We start from the raw sequence: 18959 nt of genomic DNA on the forward strand, positions 1-18959 counted from the left end.
CTCAATTAACGTACATCCTTCATCGTCATGCCGCCAATTCAACGAGCACGTAATCTCGATTACATCTAACACCAACTCGAGGCGAGATTCTCAATCTTTCGTGAAAGACGTAATCCAATTGTCTGCAACAGGTGTTTGCGAAATCGGTGGTTGGAGTTGGAAGAAAAAAAAAAATAAACTCCTGATTTTACGTAAAGAGAAGAGATACACGGAAGGGTTTGGATCGATGTCAAAAATGATGGAGACGGTGGAGTCGATCGAAGGTAAGGTCGTGCAACTAAAGTTTGATTAAATATTTCTTTAATGTTCCTCAGAAGTCCAGTTTCCAAGGAGCGGAAGTTCGGAGAAGCAAAGTGCAAACCGGAGTCTCTAGACACGTGAAATGTCTCGGTGCTCCGATTGACAGCGGCCGTGAGGAAAAATTCACCGGGGACACATCGACGTGAAATAAAAGCGAGAAGGAGTCGGTAGGCACTACAAAGCATAACGGAGCACCAGTGGAGAGGGTCGGCCATTAAAGGCTTTCCGTGGCCTCCACATATAAACTCTAGGAGCTGCCCCAATCCGAAGTTACTCTAGTCAATACTCCCCTGTCGAAGCAAACAGCCCTCCGCCATCGCCGACTCCCGTTTGCCGTTCGGAAGACCTACCGATTCCTCAAAGTGTCCCGCAGGAAGTCCAAGGTGACCCATTAGGCCTCTGCTTAAACCCGCCACGGATCATGAAGGATCAGAAAGACCAGAAGACGAAGGACAACTCCGAGAACGGCAACGGGCACTGCACGTGCGACTTGCCTGCTAGCAAAGGTAATTACTACATCGATCAACTCACCATGTATGCGTGGCGTGATTTCATTTTTTTTCTTTTATACGATCCATAAATGTTTGGCGGGATGTTATGTAAACCTTTGTTCATTAGTTGCGCCGTTAGCGATGGATGGGAATATTTTCGGGCCGAGCCTGATTACCGTGGAAAATAATTCTTCAATACTCTATCACCGCTTCGTTTTCTAATCTTTCGTGCACAGGTGAGGAAGGCCTGAATTTACCGCTTGCAAGCTTTTAATCCCTTTAATTGATATTTCAGTTACACTGCTTTGGGAGCTTCTCTCTGGATTTATCTTAAGTGTCTGCCTGGTTGTCAAAAATCATACTTTTTATAAATATCATACGACCGATGTCCGTGATACGTAGGTTTATTCCAACCCGCTTAATTATCCGCGTGGCAATTACATTCCGTGCGGTTGCACTTGAATTCTTTTTTTTTTCCTCTCCTGTTTTACTACTTCCTGCATTTGTTGTACGTATACGCCAGAGCAGCCGACATTGGTTTTATGGATTGGCGATCCACTCGAAGGTCTCCCGAGCAGTTGATGCGCGAAAGGTGTAATTCGAAGTGCTCCTGGCGTACCTTAACGTGAGAAAATCGTATCTCCGGTTACGAGCTTATTCACGAGGTCCTTGTACAAAGAGCCATATCCACGCATACATCCGCGTGCTCGAGAATGAACTATCGCACAGATATCAATTTTTTTTTACCCATGCGCTTTATAGTTACTTTTGTTAGGATGGCAACTGTCAAAACAAAAAAAATATATGGAATCAATATTTGGCAGTGCTATCAATTTTTGTCACACCGTTACGCGAGTTATCTACAAAAGCCTTATATACGTATGCATGCTCAATAATGAATAATCGCACATATCTATTTTTTATCCATGCGCTTTGTAATTATTTTCGTCGGGATCGCAAATTGTCGAAAAAAGAGAAAACAAATATGGAATCGATGCTTGGCAATTCTGCTGATTTTTATTATCATACCGTTACGCGAGTTATCCGTGAAGGCCTTAACGATTATAACCCATATATCTTCATGCTCAAGAATGAACAATTGCACGGACGTCGATTTTTTACGCGGACACTTTATAACCATTTTCTTTTTTTTTTCCAGAATCGCGAAACGAGCGCGGTCGTTTTATGTTAAATTACCGGGCGGTTAAAAATGGGCCGTAAAGGCGATTTTTCGAATTTTCGGGTGACTTGTGATAAATTTCAATAACAGGTTCGGTACATGGATAAGGTATTACATTACAAGGGACGTGAGAAATTAAGCTGGCAATCACGAGGTGGTATGCGTTACCTTAAAACACATCGTAATTTACTGGAGGGTGCCTGAGTAATTTTTTCTTCCACTCCGAGTTGAAATTTGAAACTCTATTCGCTTGTCTAAAAAATATATATATATATACATATGTGCAGTGATGGTCGTACTGTCAAAGGCCTTGAGTTTCCCTAAGTAGCGTGAATCACCCGGTTTTATTGGAAGCGGTAGAAATAAAATTTATACAAGTCCTTCATTGTGTGCCCGACGGTTTGTAAAATCCAATAAACATTCTAAACGTCGAGGTGTAATTCCCTCTATGTAAGTACGTATTTTAAATCACCGGAAAGTCCCCCAGGTCGAAGAGATCACGCTTTTGAGACCTGACATCGCGATAGAAATATTTCCACCGATACCGATATTTCTTGGGGTTCCTGATAGTTTATCTACGAGAGAATCTTATTGTTTGCGGTGATCGATGGGTCTATGTTCTTTAATCGAATGCGCAAGATCTTTTAACGCTAACCCGCTTTAGAAAATTCGATTTTTGCCAAAATCACCTGCGTTACCTTCATGCCTGGATTAAAGTTCCGGAGTAGCGGCCAACTAAATTTCCCGAATAAGCGAATGGCTCCATCGAGGAGAGAATCTCATTATCGGTACAGAGGCGCTATCGATCGTCCCCTGTAAGGCAATTTCCAGCACCGACATTGTTAATACCAACGTCCTTCCGCAAATGTTACCAATTGTCCGACCCGAATATCGCGGAAGAATTATAATCCCGTCATCCGCGCTGTGATAAATAATTGATTTAGAGCAAATACTACTATACGTATTGCTATGTGTAATTACTATGCGTATTGCGCGGAAATATTCAACCACGCAGCGCAAGAGAGAATCGCCCAAGCAGGCTCAACAATGGAATTGTTTTAAAACATAAAAGACACTAAACTCGAGACAGTGGTCGCCTTCGAGGCGACAGGTTTCCACCACGCGGTCGTGTATACTTTCCCACGTAAATGGCGCAAACAGCCTAAAATCCTATCCAGAGGTACGTTTCTCGAGGCTGGTAAAATTCTAACAAGCTTTACTGCCCATTTCCCAAAGTGGCGGTATACAGCTCGAGGCTTTTCCCTCGTACCACTTTTCCTCGCATTGGAAATGGGATGTCAGAATAATACACTTTATTGTATTTAATTAAACAAAGACTTTATTCTTCATTTAACTAAATTCTTTCTCTGGACCCTCTTTGTGGAGGTGCTACTCTGCGTCTCCTCATAATCCGAACAACGGTTCTTATCGTTACCGAAAACCCTCCACTAAACACAGGCCAGACTCTCTCTCTCTCTATACGCATTAAACATAGATTGGTTTTTGTTTCATTTATAAGCCTCAATCTTCAGGTTTATAATTCCAACACCTCGCATTTCCGTATCGCTCGTTCGGTGGCTAGGCGTCGATAAAACGCCGAGGTTTGCAATCGGTTCGATTAAATCGTCCTATGATAGCATCTGTCAAATCTGCTCAGATTTTTCGTTAGATGTCTAGGCTGTAATGGACTCGTCTTTTCGTGTTCCGTTCACCACCTTTCGGTTATCGGGAATTATCTCAAGGGGGGTCTCGCTTTGGCGGAGGTGCCGACGATGCCCTCTCGCCTCTCGCAATCAGTTCCGGGCGGGTCGCGCGGCGGCAGCGCGAGAGAGACGGGCCACGCGGGACTCCTCCGGCCAGCCGGGATTTCATTTATGTTCAGTCGCACCGCGTCACTCCTGCGAGCGACCTCGTGCTCCGCTCCGCTCCCGGTCCTCGCTCTTACTTTCCGCGCCCGACCGCCGCCGACCCCCCCGAACACAGCCCGGACCGCTACGGACCTTCGTTTTTCCTCCCTCGACCCGACGACGACCCTCCACTTGGTATATCTCGTCAGAAACTAGTCCAACTATCGCGCGTCCACCCTCCGTCGAATAAATCGAATTGAAAATTAATAGTTAAAAGTTAAAAGTACTTGAAATATCGAGCGTCGACCCTCCGCCCTATTACATCTTGTTTATAAAAATTATTGAAAAATGTCGAGTGTCGTCCCTCCACCTTGGGAAGTTTTCGTTGAAAAAGAAAGTATTAAAAATATCGAGCGTCGATTCTCTGCCTTGTTAAAAGGTATATATTGGGATATATTGTTAAGTATTACTGAAACTTTCGCCCGACGATAATATCCTCCACCTGGAGTACCTCCTTCAGGGGACTCGGTGGAGTTTCGCGCCAAGTACCCCCGCACTGATATCGCGCGTCGACTCTCCACTTCTTATATCTCCGTAAAAACTGCTGGAAATGTCGCACCGTTCTGCCCGCGACCTCGGATTTTCATTCAACATTTTTCTCCATAAATCTATGAGACTCGGTACCGTGCGACGTATTGTCGATGATTTCGATGGCGTCAGTGATATTAATGATAACGCGTCGGGGAGGCTGATTTTGAAAGGCGAGGAAAGCAACACCCGGGAGGGAAAATAGCATTAACGGAATAACGGAGGTCGTTGTAAATGCTAGCGGTGAAACTTTCCGAGTGAGTAATCACGACGTCTTCTTCAAGGAGACGAGAGTTAGAAAAATCACGGAGGAAGAGAGAGAGAGAGAAAATAAGACCCGTCGCGAAAATAGTTGCACGTTGCATCGGTCGGGGTGCATTCTCGATGGTTGCACTCCGGAAAATCGGAACAAAGTGCGTTTCTTAACTTGACCAAACAAGCAACATACTGTGGGAGGAATTGCATGAAATTACGCAAAATTACATTAATTGAAAGAGAAAATAAGATCCGTCGGGAAAAGAGTTGCACGTTGCACCGATCGGGGTGCATTCTCGATGGTTGCACTCCTAAAAATCGGAACAAAGTGCGTTCCTTAGCTTGACCAAACAAGCAACATACTGTGGGAGGAATTGCATGAAATTACGCAAAATTACATTAATTGAGAGAGAAAATAAGATCCGTCGGGAAAAGAGTTGCACGTTGCACCGATCGGGGTGCAACGGTTGCACTCCGGAAAATCGGAACAAAGTGCGTTTCTTAGCCTGGCCGAACAAGGAATTTACTGCGGAAGGAATTATATAGAATTACATGAAATTACATTAAACTCGGCCAGTAAGCCGCTCGTGAAAGTATTTCACCTGGGAGAAACGATAAAAGATAATTACGCGTTTTGGGAACTTTTCCGCAAGACCGGGTTAGAGGAAATCCGTTTATGAGGAAATTCTTATTAACTTTATTAAAAGAAGGTCGAAATTCGTTCTTTTTCCCTCTCGAGGTGTCGGGAACTCTCTCGTATCCAGCTTATCGGAATTGCGATTAGTAACACATGTACTAAAGTGCTTATTCCGTTAACGAGTTGACTAAATGTTGGACATTCGGAGCGAAGAACGTTTTATTAATTTATTTATTTACTTATTTAAACGCAAATCGCCTACACGAATCTCGTCCACGTGTCTTCCCCGACTCGGAATCGTCATTAATATCTGGATTAACGTCGGATGGTGCTGCAAAAGCCGATTTGGTTAACTCGTAAATTAGGTATCATTTGTCTATTTGCCAGATAGGAGACTCTGGATTCGCGTTTACGAGGACGGATTCGTTAACTCCGCCCGAGAGGTCATAAGATTGAGATTGCGCGGTGAAAATAAAGGAAACGAATTTCTCGCGAGTAAAAATGTCCCCGAATTCGGGATGAAAGGATACTTAGTTTAATTAACGATCATTTACCGTGCAAGTTTTTTTCTCAATGAGACGAAAGCGTTTTACCTCGCACGGTACGGAGTCCTCTGTAAAGTTCATAAATGTCTCGTGGAAAACCTTTCGGGTGCCTCGGATTTCAGAATAAGAACCGAAGGTGGCCGAAATCGCAGACTTGGGGGAAATCGAAGTCTCGACTCGCAGGGGCGTAAAAAAGTGTCTCGAGTGGCTGAAAGTCGAGCGGCGAAAATCGCCGCCAGGTAAACATGAATGGGATAAGCAAGCAGTGCGCCAAGGGGAATTCCGAGTTCTCCATTTACGAGAAGGACGAGTCCCACCTTGTGAAAAAACCAGGCCCGTTGAGGACCGTCTCCTGGAGCGAGAACGTCGAGGGGACCGACCTGGAGATACCGGGAACTCCCAGGACTCCCAGGACCTCCACCACCCCAGGTAGACGCAAGGATAACGCGATAGCGGTGATTAAATGCACCCTGAAAAAAAAAAAAAAAGACGTTTACATAAATGCCTAAGGAAAGGCAGGATTGCTGATATATATAATGTTGCGATAATATACATAATTACGGTGAAAAATCAAACGCGGATTTAACCCTTTGGAAAACGTGATCGTTAAATCGAGGGATGGGTTGAAAATGAAAATCAAGGGATGTAGGGTTTGTCGTCGCTGGAGAAGAATTTTGTAAAATTGTCCATACAGCGAGAGCGGTAAAAAAAGAAATTACGCCGGCACGTTTTCCAGGGTTAGGATTTGCTGGATAGAATTTTTTTTTATTTAGACCCCAGATTATTCTAATTCGTCCCGACTCTAGTTGCACAAGATGTCCTTAGGTTTCCCGTAATGACGTAGCTTGTCTACGATATCGTTGAAATTTACGTGAGTCATCTAATTTCATTACGGAGTAGCCGGCGTCAGAAAGTTTCCCGTAACGGGCCTTGCGGACACAGGATTCCCGTACAGGAGGAAAAGAGTCTCGGCTTCCCGGAAGGTACTGTGGGGAATATACCTCGCCAAGCCATGGCAGGAAGCATTTGGTTATTGCTCGTGTTTCGTCCCTACTCCGACCGGGGAACGCTAGACGTAATGACGAATCAAGGGACGCGGCAGCATCTCGAACAAGTTCACGGGCCTCGACTCTTGAAAGCGCCGAGTCTCTTTCCGACAACCATGTCCCCGCCCGGGATTTCATTCTCTTCCTTATACAAGTACGACCTTTTGCAGCTTCGCATTAAATCGGCATAGTGTTCCAAACGATGCCCCGGACATCTATTTCAAAATCTAACCTATCCCCGTAACGGCCCGATTAAGATTTACCATGTTTTAAGTGGTTGCAACAATAGTTTTGCAGGAATGAATTTTTCGATCGCCCCAAATACATCCCGCGATACCCAAAGTCGAGCTCTCATCGAGGCTTATTTTTCCCCCGATTCGGGAAAAAATCGGAAATCACATTTCGGCTCGCGAATTAACGCCATCGTCGATAAGATACCGAGAAACATTCGACAACGGTGTTTGCCCTCCCCTTGTGGCCAGGAAGCTGGATATCGCCAAGAGGGGTCGTGACACGTGATAGTCGACGTCCTTATCGTCTCACCGTTAAGAGCTCTCTGTGAAATCTTAAAGTGATTTCGTCATTTAAATGGAGAGCATTTCCGCGTTCGTATAGGAGGCATCGAGTGTCGAAGACAGCTCCGACCGGAGTGGACGTCTTTTCTGTGGAGTGCGCCATCGACGCGATCGTCCAGGTCGAAAAATAAAAAAAAAAATAAAAAAGAATAGTGGACTCTTAGATTCACCTCGAGCTTAGAAAAATAACGTATATATTCGATATATAATTATACAAAGGGGGAATTTTTGAAGAACAGGCGAGGGCAATTTTATCCACTACGGCGTATCTCCTCGAAATTCAAAATCGATGCGACTTCCTTGGGCTTGGGTTAAGCCTTGATTCTTGCGGAAACGCGATCTCCTTAAATCCCCCGATAAATTGCAGGGCACGAGAAATGCACGTTCCACCACGACCTGGAGCTGGATCATCGGCCGCCCACGAGGGAGGCTCTGCTGCCCGAAATGTCAAGGAGCTACCGACTCCTGTTGAGCTCACTCGGCGAGGACCCCGATCGGCAAGGACTCCTGAAGACCCCCGAGAGAGCCGCCAAGGCCATGCTTTTCTTCACGAAAGGATACGACCAGAGTTTAGAAGGTGAGTAAAAAGACATTCCCCCAATTAGCACCGTCGAGGATAAATTTAATCTCGATACGTTCCGTCACCTCGTGTCGGTCATCCGACGACTCTCCCGTCGACTTCGCCATCAGCAAATCACCCAAATCCTTTGACAACTCGTGACGATCACGAGATGACTCTTAAAGGAGGTTCGAACGTTTAAGAGTAGAATAACGCCCGAAAAAAAAAAAAATTCATCGAGCCAAGGAAATAAATTTTTAATTTAAAGAACAATCGGTTGCCTGGAATAAATTCCCACAATCCCGAGGAAACGTCACGTCCCCTCTATTCGATATTATTTGAGGTAAATAATTATTCTTGAAGAGAATGAAAATATTTCTTTGGTACTACTCGTAGGAATGTTTTTTCTGGTTCAATGAAAATTGTTATCGGTGTAGGGTTGAATGTAGGCGGATCGGCTTCCAACGTTCTATCTGACGTCTCCCAAGGATCTATCGTCACTGGGGTAGCCAGCTCTGGATCACCTCTCGTAGCCCCAGGTGTATAAGTCTAATTGGCTCGATCCTTGATCGGCGATATGTGTGTCGATAGAAAATGGCTCCTTATTGCGACACCTCGCGGTACCGATTCACGGTCAATACGGTCATCGAAAGTAAATCTGGAGCGAGCCCTCGTTGACTTTCGCGCCGATGACTCGTGTCATTCCTATCGTAGTTGCGTGTCCAGTCGGAATCCGTAATAGAAATCGAAAGTCGATCTTGGCCCGAGAGGAATTCCTGGATCTACTCGAGGTTCGAGCCGAGAGCCGATAGTATTTTTTTTTTTCTTTCCCCGCGATCTCAGAAACGCCCCTCGTCGTTTCTCTCATTGCAGACCCTAGAGGACCCGAGGGTGGACGTAAAGCTTCCTATATAAATGAATCCCGAGGACTCAGGAGGCATTCCAGAAGAGAATGTATTCAATTTCCTCCCTCCACCCTTGCGCACTCCGATACGGATTAGATATATCGCTCATTCCCTTTTTTCAAGGGAATGCCGCAAAGCCATTCGCTCAATTTTCGCGGGAATTTACAGAATCGTCTGTTAATTAAACCGATTAATCCACGCCTAAAGTCCAGCCATTGCCAATCTTCTGGGAATGATTACTGACGATTCCTCTCGTTTCACAAGAATCTCCCCGAGGGCCTTTAATCTCTCCGATAGCCGCGCTGGGATTTTACGTAACCGAGGAACTGCATCCACGGATTCGATATCCTCCCCCGATTTCTGCTATTCTCTATATTTTTATATTCTTCCCATAGCGTGGCATTACCTTCGCGATCGAGCGACAAGAGGTGGTGAACGATTAAGAGGCTACACCGCTGTGAACCTCGAAAAGATGACATTTTTGAGGCAAAAGTATGAATAATTATTAAAATTATAATTTTTACCACGATTGAAGTACAGCCGATAGCCATGTGTTTGCTGAATACGGTGATAAAATTTGAACCCGATCGGTTCAGCCGTTATCGAGAAATCACATCAGGTGCAAACAATTTCCTTCTTACTACTCTACGTGTTTGTAATAATAAATAAATATGTATTTTTTAGTAAGAGGAAAAATTTCTTGAGAAAAGAATTATCAAAGATGTGTAATCTTTATCGACGTCCACAGTAGTACAGCCCCAAAGAGACGTCGCCGAGTCCTCGAAAGGTATCTACAGGTGGTGGAGGCCTTTCCGGGAGCTTCAATTCCGTTTCCGTTCCCAGCCGAGCTCCACCCTTGGATCTATCCACGTTAAGGGGAAAGTAGCGCGCCCCAGTGAATCCGAAACGAGTCGGCGCCACTTTACCATGAAAGCTCGGCCATGGCGACATGCCCACCTCCCTTGGATTTACCCACCACGGCACGATTCCGGCTCCCCCCGTTCCTCCCCCTTCTTTTGTCCCCCGACCCGACTTCTCGCTCTCCACTCCACCTCGAGACTCTTGTTCTCCCCTCGCAATTTTCGCGAAATTCCTCGAGGCTCGGATATAAGAACTGGGAACCTCGTCCCTAGGAGATCGATCCTCTACCTGGCGATTCCGGGGAGAACCTGGACCGTTCCGGATTGGCAGGAGATAATAATTCGGTTAATGGTGTTACGAAAGGGTCATTCTATATATATAAAAATATTTTAAACCTATCTCCAAGCAGGGTGCACCGGATCATAATCAAACCGCAGCCCCGTGATTATGGAGGCCAAGAGAAAGAACGAAAATTATCCTAGAAAAAATTCCTTTTTTTAATCATCCCGTACTAGAACGACGATCGATGTACATAGAATGACTCCTTGGATTGTTTAAAGGGATTCCCAAGGAGGAGGGCCTGGTTTTATACTAAATTCCTGGTAAATAATGATTTTTACCGGAGATCCGTACTAAGTAACGACTCGTCCCTAATAGAGGATACATCTCGTCTCCTTCATGGTGGAGGTGGAGGAGCGGACTCGTTCCACCTTTGTCGGTCATGGCGAAGGTGTTTCTTGTTAAGGTTGCCGTGGAAACCGTGGAGAGCACCCCTATTACCTCCACCCGGGAGCCCCGTCGACGCTGACACACACCCATTCACCACCACCACCTTCCTCCACCTAACTAGGTCAATATCGGGTAAATCGCAACCGGGTACCACGGAGTGCTTTAACCCGCGAGGTGATTTCATACCTCGAGATACCTTTACTTCTTAAGGCCATGCGGTTTTTCATCCACGTCGCCGGTTAAGAAAGCAACCGCGCCGAGATAGCGTATCGGCGTAAAGGGGGCCTCCGGGTTTGCCAGGATTTTCGGAATGCTCCTCACGACTCTTCGTTCTCTTTACAGACGTCATCAACGACGCCGTCTTCGACGAGGACCACGACGAGATGGTGGTCGTCAAGGACATCGAGATGTTCTCCATGTGCGAGCACCACTTGGTCCCGTTTTATGGCAAGGTGTCCATAGGCTACCTCCCGTGTAAGAAGATCCTCGGCCTCAGCAAACTGGCCAGGTGATATCACGTGGATATTAAATCCGAGGGGGTATTTACTCATGAGATAATGGATTTTAAGGGGATGTGGCAGTGAACTCAAAGAGGTCTCGTTTATGAAATCTTTCTCCGAGTCGGGGGTACCGAGTCGACACGAATGTAAAGGCCATAAAGGTCCTGACACCTATGAAATTTTAATTTTTTATAATTTCCTTTATAGATGTTTTCAACATTATTCTTGGACCTTCTTTATAGCATTTGCGTTCACATTGTAAGGTTTGAAGCGATTCGGTAAACCCAGTTCGATCGACCTCTCGGGTGCCACTTTCATATCCCCTTAACGCCTGAAATCCCGTGGAAATCGGGTGGAAATCCCAATCATAAATCACCGAAATAAGATTTAAAGGCCGAACGTCCCTTGTCGGCCAATCGCATCGTTATTTATTGTCTGAAATCAATGGCTCCTTGATTAAATCCGTCCTGGGGGTGGCGTCGCAGATTTTGAGAATATCGTATCCGGCGATATTCTAAGCCTAACGATTAAATCGGCTCGCCGAGGCTCGGCCAATGTGTCTCATTGATCATGGATTGCATCGCCGTCCATGTGGCCTTGGTTCGCGGCGTTAAGGCAAAAAGGGAAAAAAAGGAAAACGCGTCTAAGAAGGTTGGCAGCCGAGCACTTTCACGCTGCGGCCAACGGGTTGTCCAGTTACTCGTTAAACGTCACTCGGGGTGTCCGGAGAGAAACGGAAACCACCTCGAAGACAAGGTCGAGACGTCCCCGGGTGTTGCCCGGGGAATTACCGAGTGCCGAATTACACGACCTGACCCCCAGGTTTCCGGTTATTCACCTTCCACTCGCCCTGGCGAGATCCTTTAATGCAGCCTTTCCTTAGAAATTCCACTCGACGGTAGCGAAATCGAAAAAAAAAGGCGTCGAAGGACCTCGTCCTTTCCTGCTCGGAGGAAAATCACAGTCGCGGGTCCTAGAGGTAACGAGAGCCTTTCTACCGAGGGGTTTGCGATGAATCGACCCTCGATAGAAAGGAAGCCTAATGATTTTTTTATACACCATCCCTGATAGTCTCCTGCGAAAATCTGGATGCACGCGAATGTGCGACAAATCAGGAGAGACAGGTATCGATAGTCTCCGAGCAGGAAGAGATCGAACGCAATTAATCAAGGCGCGATTCATAATCCCGAAGAGGCGACTCGCATATCTGGAAACTCGGCAGAGCCTCGCGCCAAATGCACGTGTACTTGGATATCGTGTCTCGCCAACTATCTCGAGGAATTTTTTTTTTTTTTAAATGCGCACTAGCGGTACTTTTTTCACTCGCTCTTGGGCGAGCCCTTTCAGGTGGTTTAATTTAGGGTCGAATTTTGAATTCCAGGATCGTGGAGATTTTCAGCAGGCGCCTGCAGGTCCAGGAACGCCTCACGAAGCAGATCGCAATTGCAGTAACCAAAGCCGTCCAGCCAGCAGGGGTTGCAGTGGTCGTCGAGGGAGTGTACGTATCTGTAAACGATAATACATGAATTGTAGTACTGATCCAATGGAAGATATAGAGCGTTTTGCAACTTTATCCGCGGTACCGTATTTCGGCGATTCACGGCTATCAAAAAAAAAATAATAAATAAAAAAAATGATACAGGGGAAGAAAGGAGACCACGGCTACGACGGTACAACCATTGGTTCCAATTCATTGCACCTCGGTCTTAGGCAATAGGTTTTCGCAAGGATCGCCGCATGGAAAAATTCGACCTTGTGCCAATAAAGCGTCTATTGAGATTTTTGCATTCCCGCTCTTATAGTTCAGCCGTATGATCGCACACGTAACGAACCTGTCCTGTCACGGTATACATCATTTTCAGTGGTTATTTAGCCATAAGTGTCGGGTGGCATACCTCTCACCGGTCTACATATTATGGTTTAACGGAGAACAGTCTAATGCGTTATGCATCAGATCGTCCACGCCTTGATAGACGATATCATGACGATTCTTGGGGGGAATTCACGATCGCAGAGATTAAAGACGCGGAAGAATAAAAATGACGGAAAGGCCAATTAGTTAAGTATCCGGCTTGTGACGTATTTCTTATCTAGCCGAGGGCGATGGGTCGAGAGCTTACGCTTCAATATTTCTTTAAACGCGTTCTAAATGCGGATTGGCTTTTAGGCCTATTATTGGCGAAGTGTAAAATTAAGACGACCTCGTATTATTTTTCCAGGCACATGTGCATGGTCATGCGAGGCGTACAGAAGATAAACAGCAAGACCGTCACGTCGACCATGCTGGGAGTCTTCAGGGATGACTCGAAGACCCGCGAAGAATTCCTGAACCTCGTCCATTCCAAGTAGAGTCCCGAGGCTCGAGTTATGCGGATCCGGCTCGAGGAACTCTTTTCTACGTCCTCGTTTCCCCCAGGGACAAAAGATCGGCTCCTTTCTTTCCATTTAATTCTCTTATCTGTCCGATCTTGCGCCGGTCCGCGTAAGCGAGCGCCCGGGATTTTCGGGCCAGCGGAAGCGCTTCCTCGAGAGAGGAAGATTTTATGGAAATCGGGAGCCGAAGGACTCCTCGACGGAAAGAAAGTACACCGGGGACCACTTCGCCGCGTATTTAAACTGAAATCCGACTTTTCGCCGAAAAGGAGAGGAGGGGAGAGGGAAAAAATGAGAGCCGAGGCCGCGACGAAGGCTCTCTCGGAGTCGCCGTAACGCTCGACGGGCCATTCCGGTGAGGGTCGGGTTTACAGTTCAACGGGAAACGGTAATAAGCCTCCTGGCCGACATTACTGGACTGCTGATCGATCGACATAAAGACAATAAAGCGATAGCGACGTGTGGAGGAAAGATAAAGCTGGGGGAAAAGGAGAAAAAGAAAGATGGCCGCGCGAGGCGAGCCGAGGGCTCCGGGATACGTTTCCTTGGGAGCGGACTTTCGGAAATTGGACGCGCTCGACGGACGGACTCTTCCAGGGAATTACGAGGAACGCGACGCGTCTTCCTCTTGATCCTTGGAATTCCCACGAGAGTCGTCAGGACCTCCCTCAGTTGACAATACACTTCCGGATGAGACTCGAATCTGAACGCTACGAAAACGAGAGAAATATTATTACAGTGCTAAAATTAATAATTTGCGGTACGATAATTATATTTCTACGTTTCGATTCCTCATTTCTTTTCCGGAGGCAACGAACCTTTATAGAAAGTCTCTGTGAACAATTTCGCGATGTTCAGATTCGAGGGGGATTTTTTTGCAATAGAAAAGTACTCCAATTGTTGTCCTAGAGCGCGTTGATTACCTCGTCGGCCAGGGAGACGTTCATTGTTTAATGTTAAATTATGCGAAATCGTTACTTCTCAATGCACTACGGAGCAACTGTGATACTTCGTGGCAATTAGCGGCGGCAATTTTTTCGGGCTGCCCTTGCTGACAATTCAAACGTGATAAGATCGCGAGAGGCGACAGCCATGCCTCTTGCGATCGACAGTTATTACGATATATTCTGCATATCAGTGACCACGATAACGCCCATGGCGGAATAGTAGAGTAGGAAACCGCTTATCCCTGATCCTCACCACCGGTGCAAATTAGTCGGTGCAGATAGGAACGCCTAAACGCCTAATTACGCGATTGCGCGATTTAACTGAGACCGAGAACGAAAAAAATTAAAAAAAAGAAGACAATCATCGAACCAAAGAAATACTTCGTTAAACAGTACCAGAGAAGTGTCTCATTAATTCAAAGAATAATTACTTGACTCGAACAAACTGAAATAAATTGTCATCATTCCGAAGAAATGTTAAATCCAATTTATTCCAGTTTATCTGAGCCGAATGATTAATATATTTCCTCGGTACAATTTAAAGAAACGTCCCTCTGGTTCGATGATTCCTTCTTTTTTTTTTTGTTCTCAGTGCGACAATTTGTACGTAGATCGTTAAGGTACAGCCCTGAACCGCGGAATGATCCTGGGAAAATTGGAATGTACAAAAATTCATCTTCGACAGATTTATATATTTTTAACCGTTTACGGAAGCTCGAAACAATGTAACTATCGGATGACCGCCACCCTTGGTAACGTGTATGTAGGTAGTACATTAATCCGGCAGCCTTATTCAACTATTTATGGATGGAGGAAAGTCCGTACAAAGATCATTGAAACCGGAAAAACGAGCTTCCGGATAAAAATGAAAAACCCATCGAACGATGTATATAAAGAGAAAACGCGTAGCAGAGGATCTGTTAATGTTGCTCTTCCATGTGGTCCAAGTAACGCGTCAAATCGGTATGTTCTCTCCAAGTACCGTATGTGCAATGGACGTTTATTAAAGGGACCCGCGATAACGGATCGACATAGGTTGAATTAAATTAAGAGTCGTGCGATTGCACATATCACACGCTTCTGTCAAAAGCATCTCCTAGATACGGTAGCGAATATTCCGTAGATTAATATTTATTTATAATGTCGGGTTGGCTTTTTTTCGCGGGCGATCCAACCATAAGTTGGACGTTTTACAATCTACTCCTATGTTAGCTTAGGTACCTTTGCGTATTTATAAAAGTCCATCGAGAAATCTAGAATCGAGAGCCTTGTGATATGTGCATTATTTGACCGATAGAAAGTTGAACAAAAAAAAAAGGACGAAAAAAAAAACAAAAGAAATTAATCTAGAGGGGGTATTTACTATGCGTCCGATCCTGGGTGAAATTAATTGGGATCGATTGCCGACGCGTATGCGTGAATAAGAGTTCATCGAATTATATTGAGAGGTGTATCGAGGAGGATCAATTGTCATGCGATACGTGACGCGGAGTAATCCAGCCATTTACAATGCCTCACGTAGAGCTTTTTCAGATCGATTATGTTCGTACTTTCGTTTACGCATGTCGTGTAACTATGTTTTAATTTTCTTCTCTTCTTTTCTACCGAGGCAAGAACATTTGAATTTCTTATCTCGAAATTAAATACGACTCGTCAGCTACTTTTGTCTTAAGTGGAATTACAAAACTCGATACTAGCAGTGATTACACTAAAATTTCAATTTGAGTGCCGTCTTAGTACTTAAGCGTACCCAATTATTTGGCATGGTTTAGCTGGAAAAAAAAAGAAAGAAAAGGTAAAAATGGGAGAAATTACTTCCCATTTTTGCAAATCGATAATGCACGGACCAAATCGTGCGGCGCAAGACACTTCGATATAATAATGCGTATGCAAGCGTTCTCTGGACATCCGCCTGGTGCATCTACGAGTACGACTATTATTGAGAAGAAATAGACTTGCAGGGTAATTTATGAAAATTTGAAGATTCCATATTTATGATATTTTGTGACGATATTACATAAAGTTATATTTATATTTTATATCGGAGTTTATTCATTACCTGTACAACTACTCGTGCGTAATTTACATACGTAATAAAATTTTCTCAAGCAGAATCACATAATTCTTTCTCGGACTGAAAACTGAGAGCGTAGTTAATGCAAAAAGGATGTGAATAATATTTCAATATATTTATTTATAAAATGTAATTCCTATAAAAGAATTTGTAACATCATTGCAGTTTCTGTTATACAAGTTAGAGATATCTATTAATTACTGCATTGAGTACAATACAATGTCGTTTAGGAAATATACCCCATCATGTGGAAATTAAAATTATGCATTTGCCTGTTCTTATATGGCATAATGGCTAGTGACTTCAAGTTTAGGATGAGGTATGTAAATTTAATCGCGTCACATTACCTAGCATTTAAACTGTACATGGAACTGAAAAAATTCATTCACAACTTAAAAATTCATAAATTACCGATACCACATTTGTAATCAATTTTATCATCAATTCTGTAATCAAATGATGCTCGGGTAATTTAATTCTGGGTGAAGTTGTCCATACGAACACACATGGAATCATGGAAAAATAATTATTTCTGATGTAGATCTTATAATATTTACATAACTAAGTGGCTTTCTTCGGTGGGGGCCTGAATGTACCAACGACCACAGCATGATCTCTTTCATATGGTTCTAACGTAATTTGTTCCTGAGGTTTCAACTTGTCGGCAATTAATTTCTTAACTTCAGCTGCGAAAACAGCTTCAGGTTGTGCCGTAGAGTCTATACAACTTGCCTGTTAAACAACCATGACAATTAAGATTTATAATGTACCAGTACGGGAATAAGAAGAGGCAGTGCCTAAAATCTTACCTTAATTGAGATAACAAAATGGCCACCATTCTTAAGAAAGTATTGGGCATTTAAAATAACTATTCTCGCTTGATCTGGCTGTGCAACGTCTGCGAAAATAGTATCCACCATGCCTACGAGCATTCTGTATTTATGAGGATGTCGGGCATCTTCAATAATAGGTATAATATTTGTCCTTTTTTTGGCAACATTTATGAGATCTCTGCCAGATCTGTGAGAAAACTCCACAGCATACACTAGTCCTTCCTGTGAATTTGAATAAAAAGGTTTGAGGTGTTACATGGATGTCAATGTGAGTAATAATGGTCTATAAACATATTAAAACTGTATGCAAATTTCTCAGACAGGGCAACAAAATAACAGCTCTGTACTGTAAAGAAAGGTGCACAATTTAATCTTGCAATACTTCGACACCAAGTTGGCAAGAATGAACTAACCTGGCTCTAATGTATGCGTATAGTTATTAACTACTCATCAGCTCCATATTCATTCAATACTTATATTTCTAATAACTTTTCTTCAAGAGATATTACAAATGTGAACATACCGGACCAACGATGTCGGCAACATGTGAAACCGTTGTCCCAGAAGCAGCTCCTAAATATAATACTTTACTCCCAGGTGGCATATGGATTTGGTCGATTCCACCAAGTATAGCAGCAGCTAACTTAGACCTGAATGGATTCCACACTCTGTATTCAATTTTCTCACCGTTTTCCCCCTAAAATGCCCATAAAGTATAATAGTAATTTTCATTATTCATTTAATTCATAGAATCAGAAAAAAAAAATTATAATACATTAAAATATGAACCTCAACACTAATTCTTTTTTCACCGTATACTTCTGATCCGGGGACCAAATTTAATGTGACTAAAGCATCTTCTTTCCCTCTTGCTATAAATACACCCTCGTGCCGATGGGGTTCAATAACAACAGTTTTTCCTCCTTTGAAACCACCGCCTCCCCGACCACCTCTTCCACCTCCTCGAGGACCGCCACGTCCTCCTCCACCTCGACTACCACCTCGACCGCCTCCTCGAAAACCACCGCCTCCACGGCCACCACCACCACCGCTGCCTCCACGGCCGCCGCCACCTCCCCTTCCGCCTCTGAATCCACCACCGCCACCTCTTCCACCTCTAAAGCCGCCGCCACCGCCACCACCACCACCGCCACCGCCACCGCCTCCACCACCCGGTGAGAAACCTATAAAATTAAACAAATTTATTATGTATGTAACAAAAAAACATTGTGTTACCAAATTTATTATAAATGCTAATGCTATTTGCATTGACTATTTTAATATGGGCGTCTAAAATACATTTAATGAAAACTAATTTAATTATAACAGGAGGAACTCGAGAATGAAATCAAATTTAGGTTAGTCGGCGCATGAATTGACTGGATTTTAACGAAGTATTATTATGACGCAACTACTCGCATATTTAAAGATCATATCGTACCATAATAAGTCACTTATTTTTTTCACAAGAAAAACATCTTCAATTTAACTTTATGAACAAATTGCCTTTTCTTACTCAATTTGAGAGGTTATGCTACAATGCGGCATCGGACATCGGTCTACAGAACAGCTCGATTAACTTACTCACTTATGAATAAATATTGGTACAAATTCCACATTTTCAACAAAATAAATTACCTGGCTTCCCCATTATTAGTTTTTCAGGTCTCACTTAATAGGGAAAATTGATTTGTATCCATAAATTCTAAAATTC

The 18959-nt window shown here is 44.1% G+C and overlaps 2 protein-coding genes across 6 annotated transcripts; one reads left to right on the plus strand and one right to left on the minus strand.

The window, feature by feature from the left end:
* Window positions 1-447: 447 nt before the first annotated feature.
* LOC105699703 (GTP cyclohydrolase 1) lies at window positions 448-16452 on the plus strand. Of its 5 annotated transcripts, XM_023434420.1 has the most exons (7): window positions 448-806; window positions 3150-3151; window positions 6083-6272; window positions 7832-8041; window positions 10861-11026; window positions 12400-12516; window positions 13238-16452. In XM_023434420.1, the coding sequence occupies exons 1-7, from the start codon at window positions 722-724 to the stop codon at window positions 13365-13367; spliced, it is 900 nt and encodes a 299-aa protein (XP_023290188.1). In that variant the 5' UTR covers window positions 448-721; the 3' UTR covers window positions 13368-16452. The 5 variants fall into 5 exon arrangements, with proteins under 5 accessions (XP_023290188.1, XP_012280326.1, XP_012280325.1 ...); XM_012424902.2 differs by lacking the exon at window positions 3150-3151 and having other exon boundaries at window positions 750-806; window positions 5966-6272; XM_012424899.2 differs by lacking the exons at window positions 448-806; window positions 3150-3151 and adding an exon at window positions 3849-4257 and having other exon boundaries at window positions 5966-6272.
* A 521-nt stretch (window positions 16453-16973) lies between these two features.
* LOC105699608 (rRNA 2'-O-methyltransferase fibrillarin) lies at window positions 16974-18896 on the minus strand. Its single transcript, XM_012424744.1, has 5 exons — window positions 18884-18896; window positions 18035-18429; window positions 17769-17942; window positions 17222-17467; window positions 16974-17144 (listed from the first exon to the last, which is right to left on the minus strand). Exons 1-5 carry the CDS (start codon window positions 18894-18896, stop codon window positions 16974-16976), a joined length of 999 nt encoding a protein of 332 aa, XP_012280167.1.
* Window positions 18897-18959: the final 63 nt, after the last annotated feature.

This window comes from Orussus abietinus, unplaced genomic scaffold (genome assembly GCF_000612105.2).
Source record: "Orussus abietinus isolate OABI.00-Male unplaced genomic scaffold, Oabi_2.0 scaffold10, whole genome shotgun sequence".
Classification (NCBI taxonomy): Eukaryota; Metazoa; Arthropoda; class Insecta; order Hymenoptera; family Orussidae; genus Orussus; species Orussus abietinus.

What these genes read in the sequence shown, in the direction of transcription:
- LOC105699703 (XM_023434420.1), top strand. Translation starts at nt 722, where the DNA reads ATGAAGGATCAGAAAGACCAGAAGACGAAGGACAACTCCGAGAACGGC. An exon ending in CAGGACCTCCACCACCCCAG is followed by an intron (nt 6,273 to 7,831) that starts GTAGACGCAAGG and finishes GATAAATTGCAG; the next exon opens with GGCACGAGAAATGCACGTTC. An exon ending in GGCCTCAGCAAACTGGCCAG is followed by an intron (nt 11,027 to 12,399) that starts GTGATATCACGT and finishes TTTGAATTCCAG; the next exon opens with GATCGTGGAGATTTTCAGCA.
- LOC105699608 (XM_012424744.1), bottom strand. An exon ending in AAAAAAGAATTAGTGTTGAG is followed by an intron (nt 17,943 to 18,034) that starts GTTCATATTTTA and finishes TGGGCATTTTAG; the next exon opens with GGGGAAAACGGTGAGAAAAT. An exon ending in ATTTTGTTATCTCAATTAAG is followed by an intron (nt 17,145 to 17,221) that starts GTAAGATTTTAG and finishes GTTGTTTAACAG; the next exon opens with GCAAGTTGTATAGACTCTAC.